Genomic DNA, 14306 nt, shown 5'->3' on the forward strand with positions numbered 1-14306 from the left:
ATGCCTTAGGCATGACAATTGGCAAGTATATGAATAGCAAATAACTCACTTTTGGTAGAAAAACTTCAAAACTTCCCACAGCAAACATATCATGAGAGAGCTGTACCTTAGCTGGTATGTCTTTTCTTTTGCTCTTGTTATGGCCTGTTCAAGTTGGGCACGGTGGTGGTTTGTGGTTGAGAGTTGACTCTGACGTGCTTTCAGGTCATCGCGCTTTTGTTGAAGAACTTCTTCTCTTTGCCGCCTTTCTGACTCAATGTCACGCATAGCTCTGTATTAAACAAGAAGAAATGCTATCACTAGTTGACAAACAATCAAAATAGTTTTCCAGGAATTACTACAAGTCCCATGAACAATGGCAACCATAATGCAAGTTTAAATTTCTATTGGGACCACACGCAGGCCAAGCTCGAAAAAATATGAGCATCGGTGAGCATCGGCGTTGTTGCATAACATTCAAAATATAAGGATTTGGATGGGAAAAAAACATATCATTTCTGTAACCTACAAAAATGAAAGGATTTCAATAAAAAACAGCTTACCTCCCTTAAAATGGGTGTTACGTCTCTCCTCTGTGGTCCATGGGACGTTTTATGGGTTTTTATGTAAACGGTTTTCTCAGCCTTGGTAAACCTTTATAATTTATAGTGAGAAAACCGTTTACATAAAAACCCATAAAACGGCCATAAACCGGTCCGTGGACCATACAGGAGAGACGTAACACATTTTTAAGTAAGGTAAGCTGTTTTTTATTGAAATCCTTTCAATGTCGTAGGTTACAGAAACGATAGGTTTTTTCCCCCATACAAATCCTTATATTGTGAATGTTATGCAACAATGCGGATGCTTGTTCAAGCTTGGGCTACCTGTAAATGGGACCACTTACGTTTGTTTTATCTCCATGATTCTCTCCTTCAATTGACTTTGGTCATTCTGTGCTGTCTTCTTTTCTTGCATTAATTTTCTTAGTCTTGACTGAAATAAAAATGCACAGCACAAAGATTAAGACAAATATTATTTGTCCCATACTAAATTAGCATAATTATGATCTGTGGATTGACAGCTAAATGTAGGCAGAACACTCATCAGCCCAAATAGAACCACAGCTATTTAAGAATTTGCCTGACCTTTAAGAAAACAATGCTATAAGCTACCCTCTGATTGAAAATTATCCCTGATTTGCTACATATATAACATCTTTATCACTTTCAATTTCTGTTCTCAAAATTTCATCTTATTCCTCGCCACAAGCAACATGTTCAGAGTGACCTGCAAACTCAAATAGATTTAAAGCGCAACAACTGCAAATGAGCTTATAACTGCATTAACAAGCAGGGCCTGGCTTTGCATGCCTATTCTTGATCACACACCTATTGCACTTTTGAAGGCAACCAAATAAGGAGATACATTAATTTTGAAGTTTGTGAAACTCAAACTTTAGGGAACTTAAGCACCAGACGTTCTTGGTACCACGACACCAACCGGAAGTATTTTTGCAGCATGACAGCCACTGTGCATGTCAAGACGTTCTTGAGTCATGGTCACAGACTTCAAAACGTGAGTTCTCAGGTTAAAACCAGAGGTTCATATTCTGGGTTCTTCGAGGAGTATTCGTCATACAAAAGTAGAAATTCTTCGTCTGAAATCACGTTTTCTTCATAAGAAAGAAACAAAACTTTCACGCAAAATTAATCTTTGAAAGACATTTTTTTTTGTTGGAGTTTGTGATAGTTTCACGTTTTTTCTGGTGCTTAAGTTTCCTTTTGTTTCCCTCGAACCTCAATGTCTCCCTGAGTGTTTACCTCTGAGCCACCAAGTGTTTGACCTTGAAACAATGAGAGACAATTAATGCAGAACGTACTGTCTGCCAAAACCCTCCCTAAAATTATTCATGGTACTCCAATATAGAACAAAAAATTTGCAGCATGTTGCCCTTCACTCCTTATGCACTAGCAAACAGATGATCCCATAAAGATAAAACCTACCTGTTTGTCTCTATGGGTGGTTTTCTTTTGTCTTAGTTCTTGGCATATGGCTTGTTGTTCTCCTTGAAGTATTCTACCTTCTTCAGTAATGGCATTCAGCTGCTCATTTACTGATGTCCATTCTTCTTCTAACTTTTTCACCTCCTCCTAAAAATGCAACATGAAATCATTACCATACATGTATTTAACTGCGTATAAAAGTTGACCTTTGACAACAAAAATGTCTACTCAACCATTTCTAGACATTTGGGGGCCAAAAAGTGCACCTCCCCCAACTTGGGAATTTTTTGCAGACATAGGAGCCTGAAATTAACTATTTGATATAGGCATCATCTGGTGACTAAATAAAAGTCCTTGGTCACCAGATAGCAAATAAAGGTGACAAAAATTTTCCCTTTTTCTTTACTTATGTTATTCTTGAGGAAATTTTCAAGCAACAGAGTATAATTATACAATGTAAATAAGTTAAAACATGCGTACATGTAAGTGTAATTTGTTCCCTCAGACCACTGAACCAACAATGCAACTACAGTGGGTCCCCTAGTTGTGAGCACACTGACATTCAAGTTCAGTACCAGTCCTTTGTGTGCAATGCTGACCCTCATCATTAGACACATCAGCATGCAAAGAATGTAGTGTCTGATAGCCCGGGGCTAGTGTATTTTGCAATCAGGCTAGTGATTTTTGTTCTTAACTTGCCCGACGGGCAATTCAAATTACAGAAGGATTGTAATCAATCCTGCTAATCAAAAAGGGTTTTAGGGCTAGTTCAAATGACTTGTGGGTCAGTACATGCTAGTTACAGCTGCGTGAATGGCCGGCTGTAAAACTGACTTTCTTTGCACCCTGAGACACATCAAGAAATTAGGTTTGCTGGTGAAAGAGCGATGCAAACAAGATACTGCAAAAACGAATGCAAAAATACCTCATCCCTCACCTCACAAGTTTGGACTTTCTCATCATATCTGGGCAGTTTAGTTTTATGATTTTCCTCTTCTCTTGCCAGAGGGCCTAGTTTCTAAAGTGTACCAAGAAAGTAGTCAATAAGAGAGAAAATAAACTGTGGCATGAGATGATCAACAATACTCACATTTAATGTAAGGAAAATGCATGTGATAATTGTTCCCTCAGCCCACCAAACAAACACTGCAGTTTGGTGGGTCCCTTAGTTGTCGGCACACTAACAATGCAATGCAATGCCAGTCCTGTGTGCGCAAGGATGATCTCATCACTGGGAACTTTATGGTTTACTGACAACTTGTAGTTAACAGGGTGTCCCAAAAGTTTGTTCCTCTACTTCATAAGTCGGTATTTCAGTATGATTGGACTAGGTAAGCAAATCATTTAAACAAAAGTTGTGCCTTTCAATCTAATTCACTTTTTTCATACTTGTTGTGCTATCTTTTAACTAGAATATTCAATTTGTGGACCTCCGCGCCAAAGGTGTGCATGCACGAGTATATTTTTAAGCCACTTTTTTTTTGCATTTTATAGCCTGAATTGCTCGAACTCCTTCCTTGTTTTTGGTGAATATCGCAAAAGATAAACCCCCTTAACATAAAAACGTCCAGCTACAGTGAGACGATAAGCATGTATACTTTGATTTTCTGGCTTATCTGTTATAGAAACTGCTAAAAGACTGTAAAAATCTGAATGTTGGGACCAAAAGTCCTAAATAAAGCAGCTAAAATAGTTTTAAAGAAGGCTAGATACGAAATAGGAGACTTGACGATGAAGCTCTCACACAGTTAGCAAGCCAAGTCCAGAAAGGGTCATAAAAAACAAATGTTTAAAATTAGAGGCCCCTGAGATGGCAAAAAAAAATCTGCTTAGACTGCCAAGTAACGCCCAGCTCGTCTCAAATTTGTAAAGATGTACAAAAGCCTTGCTGTGGAAGGGGGCCAGGATGATTATCTTTTTTGGATGAATGCCCAAATTTTTTTTTTTTTCAGCTGCCTAAAGTAGACAAATATTGTTTGGGGGTTGAACTGGCTCCTGTGCACCAAGTGATAAAAAAGCTCAAAACAGATCATCTGTGGGTCTACACGCTGTATCCTGCTCTATGCCACAACGGCTACAGAATGTGATAAAAAAAAGGGCATGCCAGTTACTGGAATTCTGAATACATGTACTCAATAGAGAAATAAAAACATCTTCTAGAAATTTGATGTAAAAATAAAGTTTTGATCAAAAGTTATAGTGCATGAAATTAGAGGAATGAACTTTTGGGACACCCTGCACTTTTCAGATTATGCTGTCAAGATGAAACAAGAATAGAAAACTCAGCTTACAGAAGTTTATTTCATTTTTTAGACCCTGAAGCTCTTTAAGAAAGCCAAAAATGGAGTTAGTTTCTTCTTAAAAAGAAAACACACTTTTATTGCCCATCAAGCAAATTGACATGACAAAACTGTTTCTATGCTCTGACACAGGTCATACATGTAATTCACAAAGAATAACTGATTTTTTTTCTCTGATCTACCTTCTCAGCATCTATGACTTCTGCCCATACTCGTTCTTTTTTCAGTTCTTCTACTTGCTCTTTCATAGTTTTCAACTGTGCTATGTCTTTGTACTTCTCCTCCAACTGTTGTACCTGACGCAGCATAGGAGGAAGTGTCTGTTGAAACAAAATAAACAGCCGCATAACATCAACACTGTTATGTTAGAAGTTACGGAGTTAGAAGTTATGGATACATTTGTACATATTGTATATAGTTCTCTCGAATTTCTCACTTGCTTATACTGTACATAGTTTTTCTTAATTTTTAATTAATTTATTAATTGATTTATTTTTTAAAATTTATTTTAGTGTCCCCACTTAGTGGTTATATACCGCTATTACAGTTTGACACTTTAATAAAGGTATCATCATCATCATCATCATCATCATCATCATCATCATCATCATCATCATCATCATTACCTGCATTCATTGTAAGCCTAAACTAAATATCTGTCTGAAGTATAGTATAGCCCTTCATGACATGACAATGATCTGCCAATCATCATAACTACATTACAGAATATCTTTATCAGAAACTTCTTGTGGCTGATGATCACTTGATTACATTATTATTAACCAAGGATGTTGCAGAGGCACAGCTGAAAACAGGACATTATAATTGAAATTATCAGACATACATGTAATATGAGGCTTAGCATCTTACTTTTGCAAGATGCTGAGCCATTTTTATCATGCCCCATCTGGAAATGAGCTCTTATTGTGTGCAGGTACATGTAGCTTAGTTAGAAAAAAAATTATTGTTTTGTATTGAATACTCCCTGTCAATAGTTATTTAAGGAAGGCCAGGGAGACCACCTAACAGAAGAAAACTGGTGTCGCATCTACATATTAAGGTGACTAGACCCAGTTTTTTTGGGGGGTACCATCCTACTTTGAAGCTCTCTGGTATCCCCACCTTTACTTTTATCGTAAGTATAACACATAGAATGGATAACATATAGATCAATCTACAATATAACATAAAATTTTGGGCGATCGGAGTAAATGTCACGTGGTTATAATGCCATGCACCTTTGAGGTCTGAGTCGAAAATCTGCTGTTGCCGGCATTTTTTCGTGAAAATCTCTCGGCTACACATAGTGCGCATTAGTGCCTTGCCCTGAACAGAGTTTCACCAAAATCGCAAAGACCCAATTCGAGAAATTCAGCGGTTTCCAAATTTAGGTCATAATTTATGCGAAAATGATAAGCAAACTTTACAGGGATTATATCTAATAAACTATGAGATTCATCTCTGTATTTTGGGCATCCTTATAACAGATGGGTCCTTGCAAGTCAGCAAAACGCTTTAGGGCCTTGTAAATGCGCACGATTTCGAGCAAAGCAAACATATAGAAATTATAGTTTTCGCTATTTGTTGACGTTTGTCATTGTTTAAGAGTCAATCTCACGAAAAAAGCATTTTCTTAAAAATTCGTAGTTTTTTTCCTTCAAATTTTTTCAGGGCCACAATTGATTAACTAACAACCCGGACTCTGAATTTCATAGTCATTGAAAAACTGTGACATTACCTTCTGTAAGCCCAAACTTGAGTAAACATTGAAGATTTTTAGCGTTTTGGCTGAGTTTGTGCTTTGGGAGTTGTCTATTGTTTCTAGTCTGTCATTATACAGCATTCTTGCTCAGCACGCGTGCAATGGCCACGCTTGGCTGACTGCCGAATGCTCACTGAGATATGATAATTTAGTATAAGAAAATAGAAGGGATTCCCGTCACGAGTTGGTTAAATTATTGGTTTGCATTTAACCTATGAAAAAATGATATTTTTTTAATAGTAAGTAGATTTAGTGTGTAGCACTTCTTGATTTTTTTGCAAAGGCACAAGAAGCACGAGAATTGATTAAAAATTGTGAGTTAAACCTCTGTGTATCACGCGATGGCCTGTGTCACTGTACCAAAGTTATCATATTCGGAAGTCAGCCAAGCGCGGTTATTGCACGCGTGCTGAACAAGAATGCTGTAAAATGACAGACTAGAAACAATAGACAACTCCCAAAGCACAAACTCAGCTGAAACGCTAAAAATCTTCAATGTTTACTCAAGTTTGGGCTTATAGAAGATATTCTATAAAAGTAAAGGTGGGGATACCAGAGAGCTTCAAAGAAGGATGGTACCCCCTAAAAAAAACTGGGTCGAGTCACCTTAATTAGTCACATTTATATAAGAAAGACCTCTGCTGCACGAGTTTCACGGGGCAAACCTTTGAACGGCCAATAAATATGCTGTAGATTTTTACATGCATGTTTTCTTTGCTCATGACAAAATGATAAGCAGATATCCTATACAGCACATACAGCACAGTACATACCTCTTGTTTTCTGTCCAAAGTACTTTTGATAATATCCTGCTGTTCAATGATCAGCTGATAATCTGTACTCATCTGCTCTAGCTGGGTGGCTTTTAAGAAAAACTAGAAGAAAAGAACACAAAAATTAGTATTGAAAATAGGTAACAAGTACATGTCACAGATTGTACAAAAATGCACATTCCCTGTCCATTCTAACAGGACTTTAACGCTTGATCTGTTTGCTCCACTAACGTCTCTACATCTTTCAGTTTACTCTTCTTACATTGATGGTTAATTCTTACACAAAACAAAAAAACACTTTATGTAAATCACCTTCAACTTCCTTGAGCTACAATTTACATTTTGTCTTGAACAAATAAAGCATCAAAACAAAAAAGTGGAAAAAAATTCAACGACTCCCCCTAAAATTCAAGGACTTTTCACGACTGTGGAAACCCTGTGCACAGTAATACATCTAAGAAAAGGTGGTGGGGTATGGGAACACAAACTTTCTGATGACTAATTTCCACCAAAGCACTGAATGGTACACTACATACCTTATACTTATCCTTTGGATCTGATGAATTAAGGAAATTCCTGCTAGTATCTTGATTTAACACCGACACAGGATTGTCAACCTAAAAAATCAAGTGGGGGTTCATTGGGCTGCCGCCTTGGGAAGTTTAGATTATAATTATTACACTTATACCAGCTACTCCTAACCTAACAAAGGAGTCTAACCGGTTTCATAAGTTGATAACCATGCCACGTTAACAACTCTTGTTTTGGATAGTAAACATTGACAAATTTGTTGGAGGAAATCTTGAGCATTACTCTTGTCTGGCATGCTAAATGGTAGAATGTGATAAAAAATACATGTGTCTATTTCTTACAAGTTTGTGCCAATAGATATGAACATTTCATCTTTTTTAGATACATTGTACATGTACATGTATTAGCATCTACTTTATAGCAGTGTCTAGTTAATAAGCGTTACATTTACAGTAAGGGATGTAAATTTAGGGACTTTGGCTAATGTCTGCTTAATAGAAGGTATACAGGTGTCACTGTAGCATTTACAGCATAGGATATACAGTTGACTCCCGATAACTCGAACCTTCAAGGGAAATCGAAAAAAGGTTCGAGTTATCGGGAGTTCGAAGAAAATAGCCGAGAGTATGGTAAAAAACAGTTTTTACTGCACAGTGAACATTTTAATCACATTTAATTGTAGAAATGTCAAGTGAAAATTAAAAGATACTTCTAGATTATAAAACAGAATGTAACGTAACAAAACATAGCCTAAATAGAACATGCATTTACTGTTTTGAGAAGAAAAGGTGCTTCACGTTAGCCTGTGACAATCAAATCCAGCCTCCACTGGTAAACCATACTCCTACAACACGTCAATAGGAAATCCAAAATTCAATGTTTGGGACGCCCTAGACGGCTTTTTTCCCGACTTTTTAAGGGCTCAAAACATGGTTCAAGTTATCGAGGGTAAAATTATATAGAAAATGACCTGAGGGGAAACGAAAATTGGTTCGAGTTAGCGGGAGTTCTAGTTATCAAGGGTTCGAGTTACCAAGGGTAAAATTACAATGAATGTATGATGGAAATCCAGGGGAAATCGATTTTGGTTCGAGTTAGTGCAAGATTCGAGTTATCGGGAGTCAACTGTACAGGACTTTTGTCTGACAACAGTTGCATTAATAATTGTGATCTTGTTACTCCAGCTCAGCTCACCTGAATGTTAAACTGGTCTAAAATGTGATTAAGCTCATCTTTTTTTTGAGACACCACTTTTCCTGCAGCAAGATAATTCAATAGATTAGCTAAAATTAATTATTCATGATTATCAATAATGTAACATTTGACAAGGAGACAAAGTACATTGAGAATCAAACTGGGATAAAACCATTTCAACCTGATCTTTATGTTGTGTTGTACAGCATCATGGAACTGTATGACACATTTTCTTAATGTTTACACTGTGCACTGAAAACATTTTTCTTGAATGATAGAAAACTCACTTAAAGATTTACTTACACTTACTTTGAAACACAAAAGCAAACCTATTTACATGTAAGTACAAGATACACTGTATATGAAAATTAAGAAAATTTAAGGAAGGAAAAACAAAAGTGTTCCAAATCAATTTCCAAATCATCATCAATATTAAGGTAATTTGTCACCAATGGTCATAACTCCATTAAAATTAAGTAACAGTATTAGTATTCATTCAAACTATTTCACCATTTCTGATTAGCTAAAATCCCACGCATAATTCATCATAACCAACTATAGTCAACCAAATGTGGAAGAATTTTGCGATATGTGGAAAAAAAAAACCTGAAAAGTGCAGCAAATTTCCAGACTATTGAACCATTAACTGAGAAGACCTGGGGAAGAGGTTGAGTTGTTTTGGTAGGGAGTACAAATGGCAGAACATTTGACTTATTTCAAGAATAAGAAATAGGTGAACTATTTTGCTAAAAACATTGCAATAACAGCAGGAAGACGACTAAACAGATGACATCTGCTATTTAGAGAATAATGCAGAGCTGAACAACCCTTTAACTCATAAACTTGCCGATTAACTTGCACCATCAAAAATGAACTTAACGTCCATTGAGGTAAGCATGTTTTAGCTTGTTTTTAAACTAGGAATTAATTTGAATGAACAATAAAACAATTATTTAATTCAGCTTTCATATTATCTGAAAAATTATCTCAGCCTCATTCATTGTAAATATTTTTTTTAGAAGCCATCGTTATGGAAGGCATAGGGAAGTTTCATTCATTGGAAATGACATTTTCAACAAAATAATAATAATAATGATTTATTAACAGATCCACTGGGTGGCTCTTCCCTGTTAAATTACATTAATTACAATTACAAAATAAATCAAATTAAGTTATTAACAAATTATGCAGTAGAAACAGGATTAACAGAATCCAATTTATTACAATAATATTGATATTCAAGAGGTAATAATTACATATAGGGCATTTATTACAGAGTGGAGTGAGTTAAGGTCATTTACAGTAACCACATCTTTGATTAACTAAAAGAAAGGAAGAGAAGAAAATGAACAATATCCAAGTTACCATCTTTTGCCTTCAGCTTGTAAGATCCACTGCCGTCACTACTTATCCTTCTTTCCACAGTTATACAATCTCCATACTCTTTAGGCTTGTAAGCATCTTGGCCTCGGTTTCGTAATTTGATTGAAACCTGGGCATAACTAGCAAGCAAAAAACGACCAAATTAAATAACTTTCTATTGTAAATTCCCTTTGACTCACAGGCAGCTAATATGTAGCAGTGATACCTGTTAATACTGTACTAATAAAAATTATTAATACTGACAAGTTATTGTCCAACTACATGTACAAGATGTCACCATGGCCAATTCAATCAGAGACTGAAAAGCATTCTTAGTCTAGAGACACTGTTACTGACTGCTAAGTACTTTTCAGAAGGAAAGCAATAATACATTGTATCATTGGGATGTGTAAAGAGCAACCTTGACAATGCTCTGGAAGACCTGTCTATTGAAGCAGAGTGCTGCAGCTACACCTTGCAAAAGACAGCCGTTCTCGCCTCCACATATATCTTGCAAAAACTTTTAATCTGCTACATTTTATAAGCTTAGTGAACTGGCAGTACTCCCTTTAGTGGATTTCCATATCCAGTACAGCAAACATGCACACAAACTGTGAAATTTGAACATAGTAATAATAACAATGCTAATAATAATAATAATAATAGTAATAGATCTTGGGAAGTGTGACAAAGAACTAAGATAAGTGGCTGGAAAAGTTGGACATACATTACTCCAAAAAACTACACTACTAGAAACAGCAAGGATTTTAAGGAAAGTTTTAGAGTTATATAGTGAGGAGATGACCTCTAAGGGGCCTTTGGTCATGGGTTATGACTCACTCCCTCAATAAATAACTCGTTGTGAGATCAGCCAGTGCACAAAATATGCAAATGACTGGATGCTGAAGTTTTCACTGATACGCAGTGTGTTTTGCTGCAGTGCTGGCTGAAAATACCCAGAAAATACCAGAGAACAGGAGAGGATCACACAATAAAAATAATAATAATAATAATAATAATAACAGGAATGATAGATTTGGATCTACATGTATTGCTGATGTCTGTAAACCTGCACTTGTCCTTGACAAATCCCTTGAGAGAACTTCCTCTGTTTGTTGTGGCAGCCTTTCCTCCTAAACCCACCACCAATGCAGTCATTATTGCACTTTTTCCACCTAGAGAGAATAAAATCATTGAGCTTGAGATGGACAAGGCTATAATTGATAATCAAGTAAAACCGGCCTAACAAACTAAAAACTAGGAAAACTCAGACTTACACGCTTGTGTAAAACTCAAGATCGTAGATTTTAGTGATTGGTGTCATCGGTTAAACTGCAACAACACAAGTTTTTTATTCCTCCCCTGCTAATTCGCTTGTTTATCTCGTGATAGGTCTGCTTAGGTAGAAATTCCCCAAATTTCAGTTATAGTTGTAGGCTTAGCAATTAAATCTATCTTGCTCTTGACATCACTGTGTGAACAGTGAAAACGAACCAGACAAAATATTGATAGACAAGGACTCCTCCCTCAGAATTAATTTTGTTCTGGAGCAACGTGACCAGACCCAACCAGGGTCTCTCTCCCGCGTGCTCTATAGGGACAGGAAGAAGAGAACCCTAAAAATGAGGTTGCAATAGTCTTAGCCACATTAAAACACTGCATTTCTACCCCCCTTAGGAAGACACCTCTCTCCAGCAACCACTTGTTCTGTCACCAAAGGTGTGTGTTACAGAAGGTCAGTCTATACAGTTATGTAACACAATCTTCTATTTGAGCATTCTAAATTTGTGAGTATCAAAATTTAGAAATTATTATTTGAAATAGTGAAAATGTTGAGATCTAGTACTCACAAACATTGGGAAGAATAAGGTATTACATGTATCTCAGCCAAGATGAGATAACAGAGGAGACAGATACTATTTGGCTATTGCAAATTTAATTTTATATCTAAGCTAATCCAAGATAAAAATATATTTCTTTATTTAGGTACTGTCTATGGAGCAATGCTTTTGTAGCCCCCTTAAAAGATTGCCTAAGAAAATCCATCTATGAAATAGAGACTTACATGCACAATACCATACACACTACAACACCACATTGTATACTCTCTAAATAAAAGGCCCAGTTATCTACATGACTCACTTCCATTTCTTCCAATAATAAAGTTAACATTTGCACCCAGATTAACTTCCAGCATGGTGTGGCACATAAAATTCACCAGGGTTATCTTCTCAATGATCCCAACTTCTGCTTCAGACTGCAAGAAAAGTAGAACACTGAAATTAGTTTTCATAGAATGAAGACTTACTAAGCCCTGAAAGCCACAGGTTCCTAGGGAAAGCCACCTTGGCCTTCAGCCTCCTTCATCGACATAATTCTTAATTCATATCATACTCAGCCTCATCCAATGCTACATGTAATTGCGCTCAGTGTCTGCTTAACCTTTTTTGAGCATTGCTAGCAAAAACCACGGGTGCTCTCCAGCCACAGAAGCCCATTTGTGACCACCATGCTGTTGGAGACTATGTTAAACTCACAAGCAATAATTTTTTGGAAAATTCATTTTTTTGGTTGATCTGCCATTACGAAATTCTTCCTTTTTGTTTTTGCCAGCAAGAAACAAAAAATATAAATGATCAAAAGTGCATTACAATTAAAATTTAAAAAATAATAATAATAAATTAACAAAACTATTAACTAGTCTTACATAAAAATCCTCCCAGCATTCACGCCTTGGATGTGCAGATGCCATTTTGAATGATAAGAAATGAAATAAAAACAAAACTATGACTGCCCATAAGTAACGCTCACCGGCAAACATTGAAAATGGCAGGAAAAGATCCCTTACCATGCAAATGGAACAGGACTTTCTGTTCTAACCGGTTGGAACAGAAAATGTGAAATACCTTGGAAGGTCTTCCATTTGTTCTGGAAAATTTCCGGTCGAACTGAGGGTTCACTTTGCAATTAACCGGTCAAACAGAAAATTTTGCCTAAATGGAGAGGCCAGGTTTTAAGAACTACAGTAAAATTCCAAAAATAAGCCCCTTCAAATATAAGCCCCCCAATCCGGTAACACAAAAAACAAAGCAAAAACAGTAAATCTACTTCCAACTATAAGGCTAGTCCAATCGATTTTGAAACGCAAATTTCCCTCTGTAGATATGCCCCCCCCCCGAATATAAGCCTCTCCGAATATAAGCCCCTCCGAATATAAGCCCCTCCAAAAATAATCCCCTCAAAAACGGCCTTTGAAAAATAAAAGCCCCGGGGCTTATTTCGGAATTTTACGGTATTTTACTGTCAGTAATAAAGAACATACATGCTTTCTACTGTTGATCCAAGCAGTATCGAAGTTAGTACAAACATATCAAATAATAATTATTGAACTTGACAGAAGTCTTCTCTCAACTAAGAAACTATTCTACAAAATGTGAACCGTTCTAGTTCTTATTTCAATCGTGTTATCTGCAAAGCGCATATTCCATCACGGCCGATACGAAAGACAAGTGCCCAAAATTTCCCATCTGGACTGCGATCATGTATTTTTTTTTCTTTTCCAAAACGCAACATTGAGTTTTACATGAGCTTTATCATACTGTAACGACAAGCACAGATCTTGAATGGATAACGATCGTTAGTCGATACGAAGAAATTACGTTCCCACTGAATACTCCTCTTAGCTTTTAAGTCCTTTAAGGAACTGCAAACCTGATCTACATTCTGACAGAGCTCTAGTACTGAAGTGAACGAAGGTGAGCCAGGTTCAGGGGAGGAGCACAATCGCTCAAGTGACTTACCGCTGTCGACACGACAAAATCTGGAGCTTGCGAACAATCGAGTTCTTTGTTTTCGTCCATATCCTCCGTCTCATCATGATCTTCAACCGATGAAACTCTTTTTTTCTTGGACCGTGAGGATTCACGATCGTCCTGCATTTCGATATCTTCTTGCTCATCCTCGCTATCTGATTGCAACCTTCGCTTTCGCGCCATTACGCTTCACTCTTCGTCTTTAAATACACAAATAAAACCGAAACTTGTTAAATTGAAACGTTGTAAAAATTTGTACACGTTAAATACAGATCTTTCAAGTAAAATTATAACGATTTCTGGCTCAAAATAAGAGTAAAATGCAAGTTAAAATCCACACAACCACTCGCGCGAAAAGACACATTCAAAATGGCGCCAAAGCAACGCCCACGTGACTATGTTGTCATATGGCCCCATTGCTTCACGGGAAAACTCGACCGAGGGCCCAAGCGAGTGAAAGAACTCGCACAACGCCTGGTCACTTTTTTGGGGGACGGTGGGTTTTTTTTTTTTAGGAAGACATAATGAAGAGGAAGGAAGTGCTTGATCACGGGCTAGGTGTTCTCCTGGCCATGGACCGCTTTTGT

At 36.9% G+C, this 14306-nt stretch overlaps 1 protein-coding gene across 1 annotated transcript in view; it reads right to left on the reverse strand.

The window, feature by feature from the left end:
* The window catches only part of LOC140951574 (structural maintenance of chromosomes protein 6-like), a 41631-nt gene extending 27558 nt beyond the window's left edge, over positions 1-14073 (reverse strand). Inside the window, exons 1-12 of the mRNA XM_073400857.1 lie at positions 13708-14073; positions 12050-12164; positions 10977-11082; positions 9911-10047; positions 8546-8607; positions 7357-7437; positions 6821-6922; positions 4468-4605; positions 2923-3003; positions 1986-2132; positions 887-975; positions 107-271 (exon numbers count right to left, since the gene is read on the reverse strand). Coding sequence (XP_073256958.1) covers positions 107-271; positions 887-975; positions 1986-2132; positions 2923-3003; positions 4468-4605; positions 6821-6922; positions 7357-7437; positions 8546-8607; positions 9911-10047; positions 10977-11082; positions 12050-12164; positions 13708-13902 — 1418 coding nt within the window. The 5' untranslated portion in view covers positions 13903-14073. The remainder of the gene's footprint in view (positions 1-106; positions 272-886; positions 976-1985; positions 2133-2922; positions 3004-4467; positions 4606-6820; positions 6923-7356; positions 7438-8545; positions 8608-9910; positions 10048-10976; positions 11083-12049; positions 12165-13707) is intronic.
* Positions 14074-14306: the final 233 nt, after the last annotated feature.

Source organism: Porites lutea, chromosome 1 (genome assembly GCF_958299795.1).
Source record: "Porites lutea chromosome 1, jaPorLute2.1, whole genome shotgun sequence".
NCBI lineage: Eukaryota > Metazoa > Cnidaria > Anthozoa > Scleractinia > Poritidae > Porites > Porites lutea.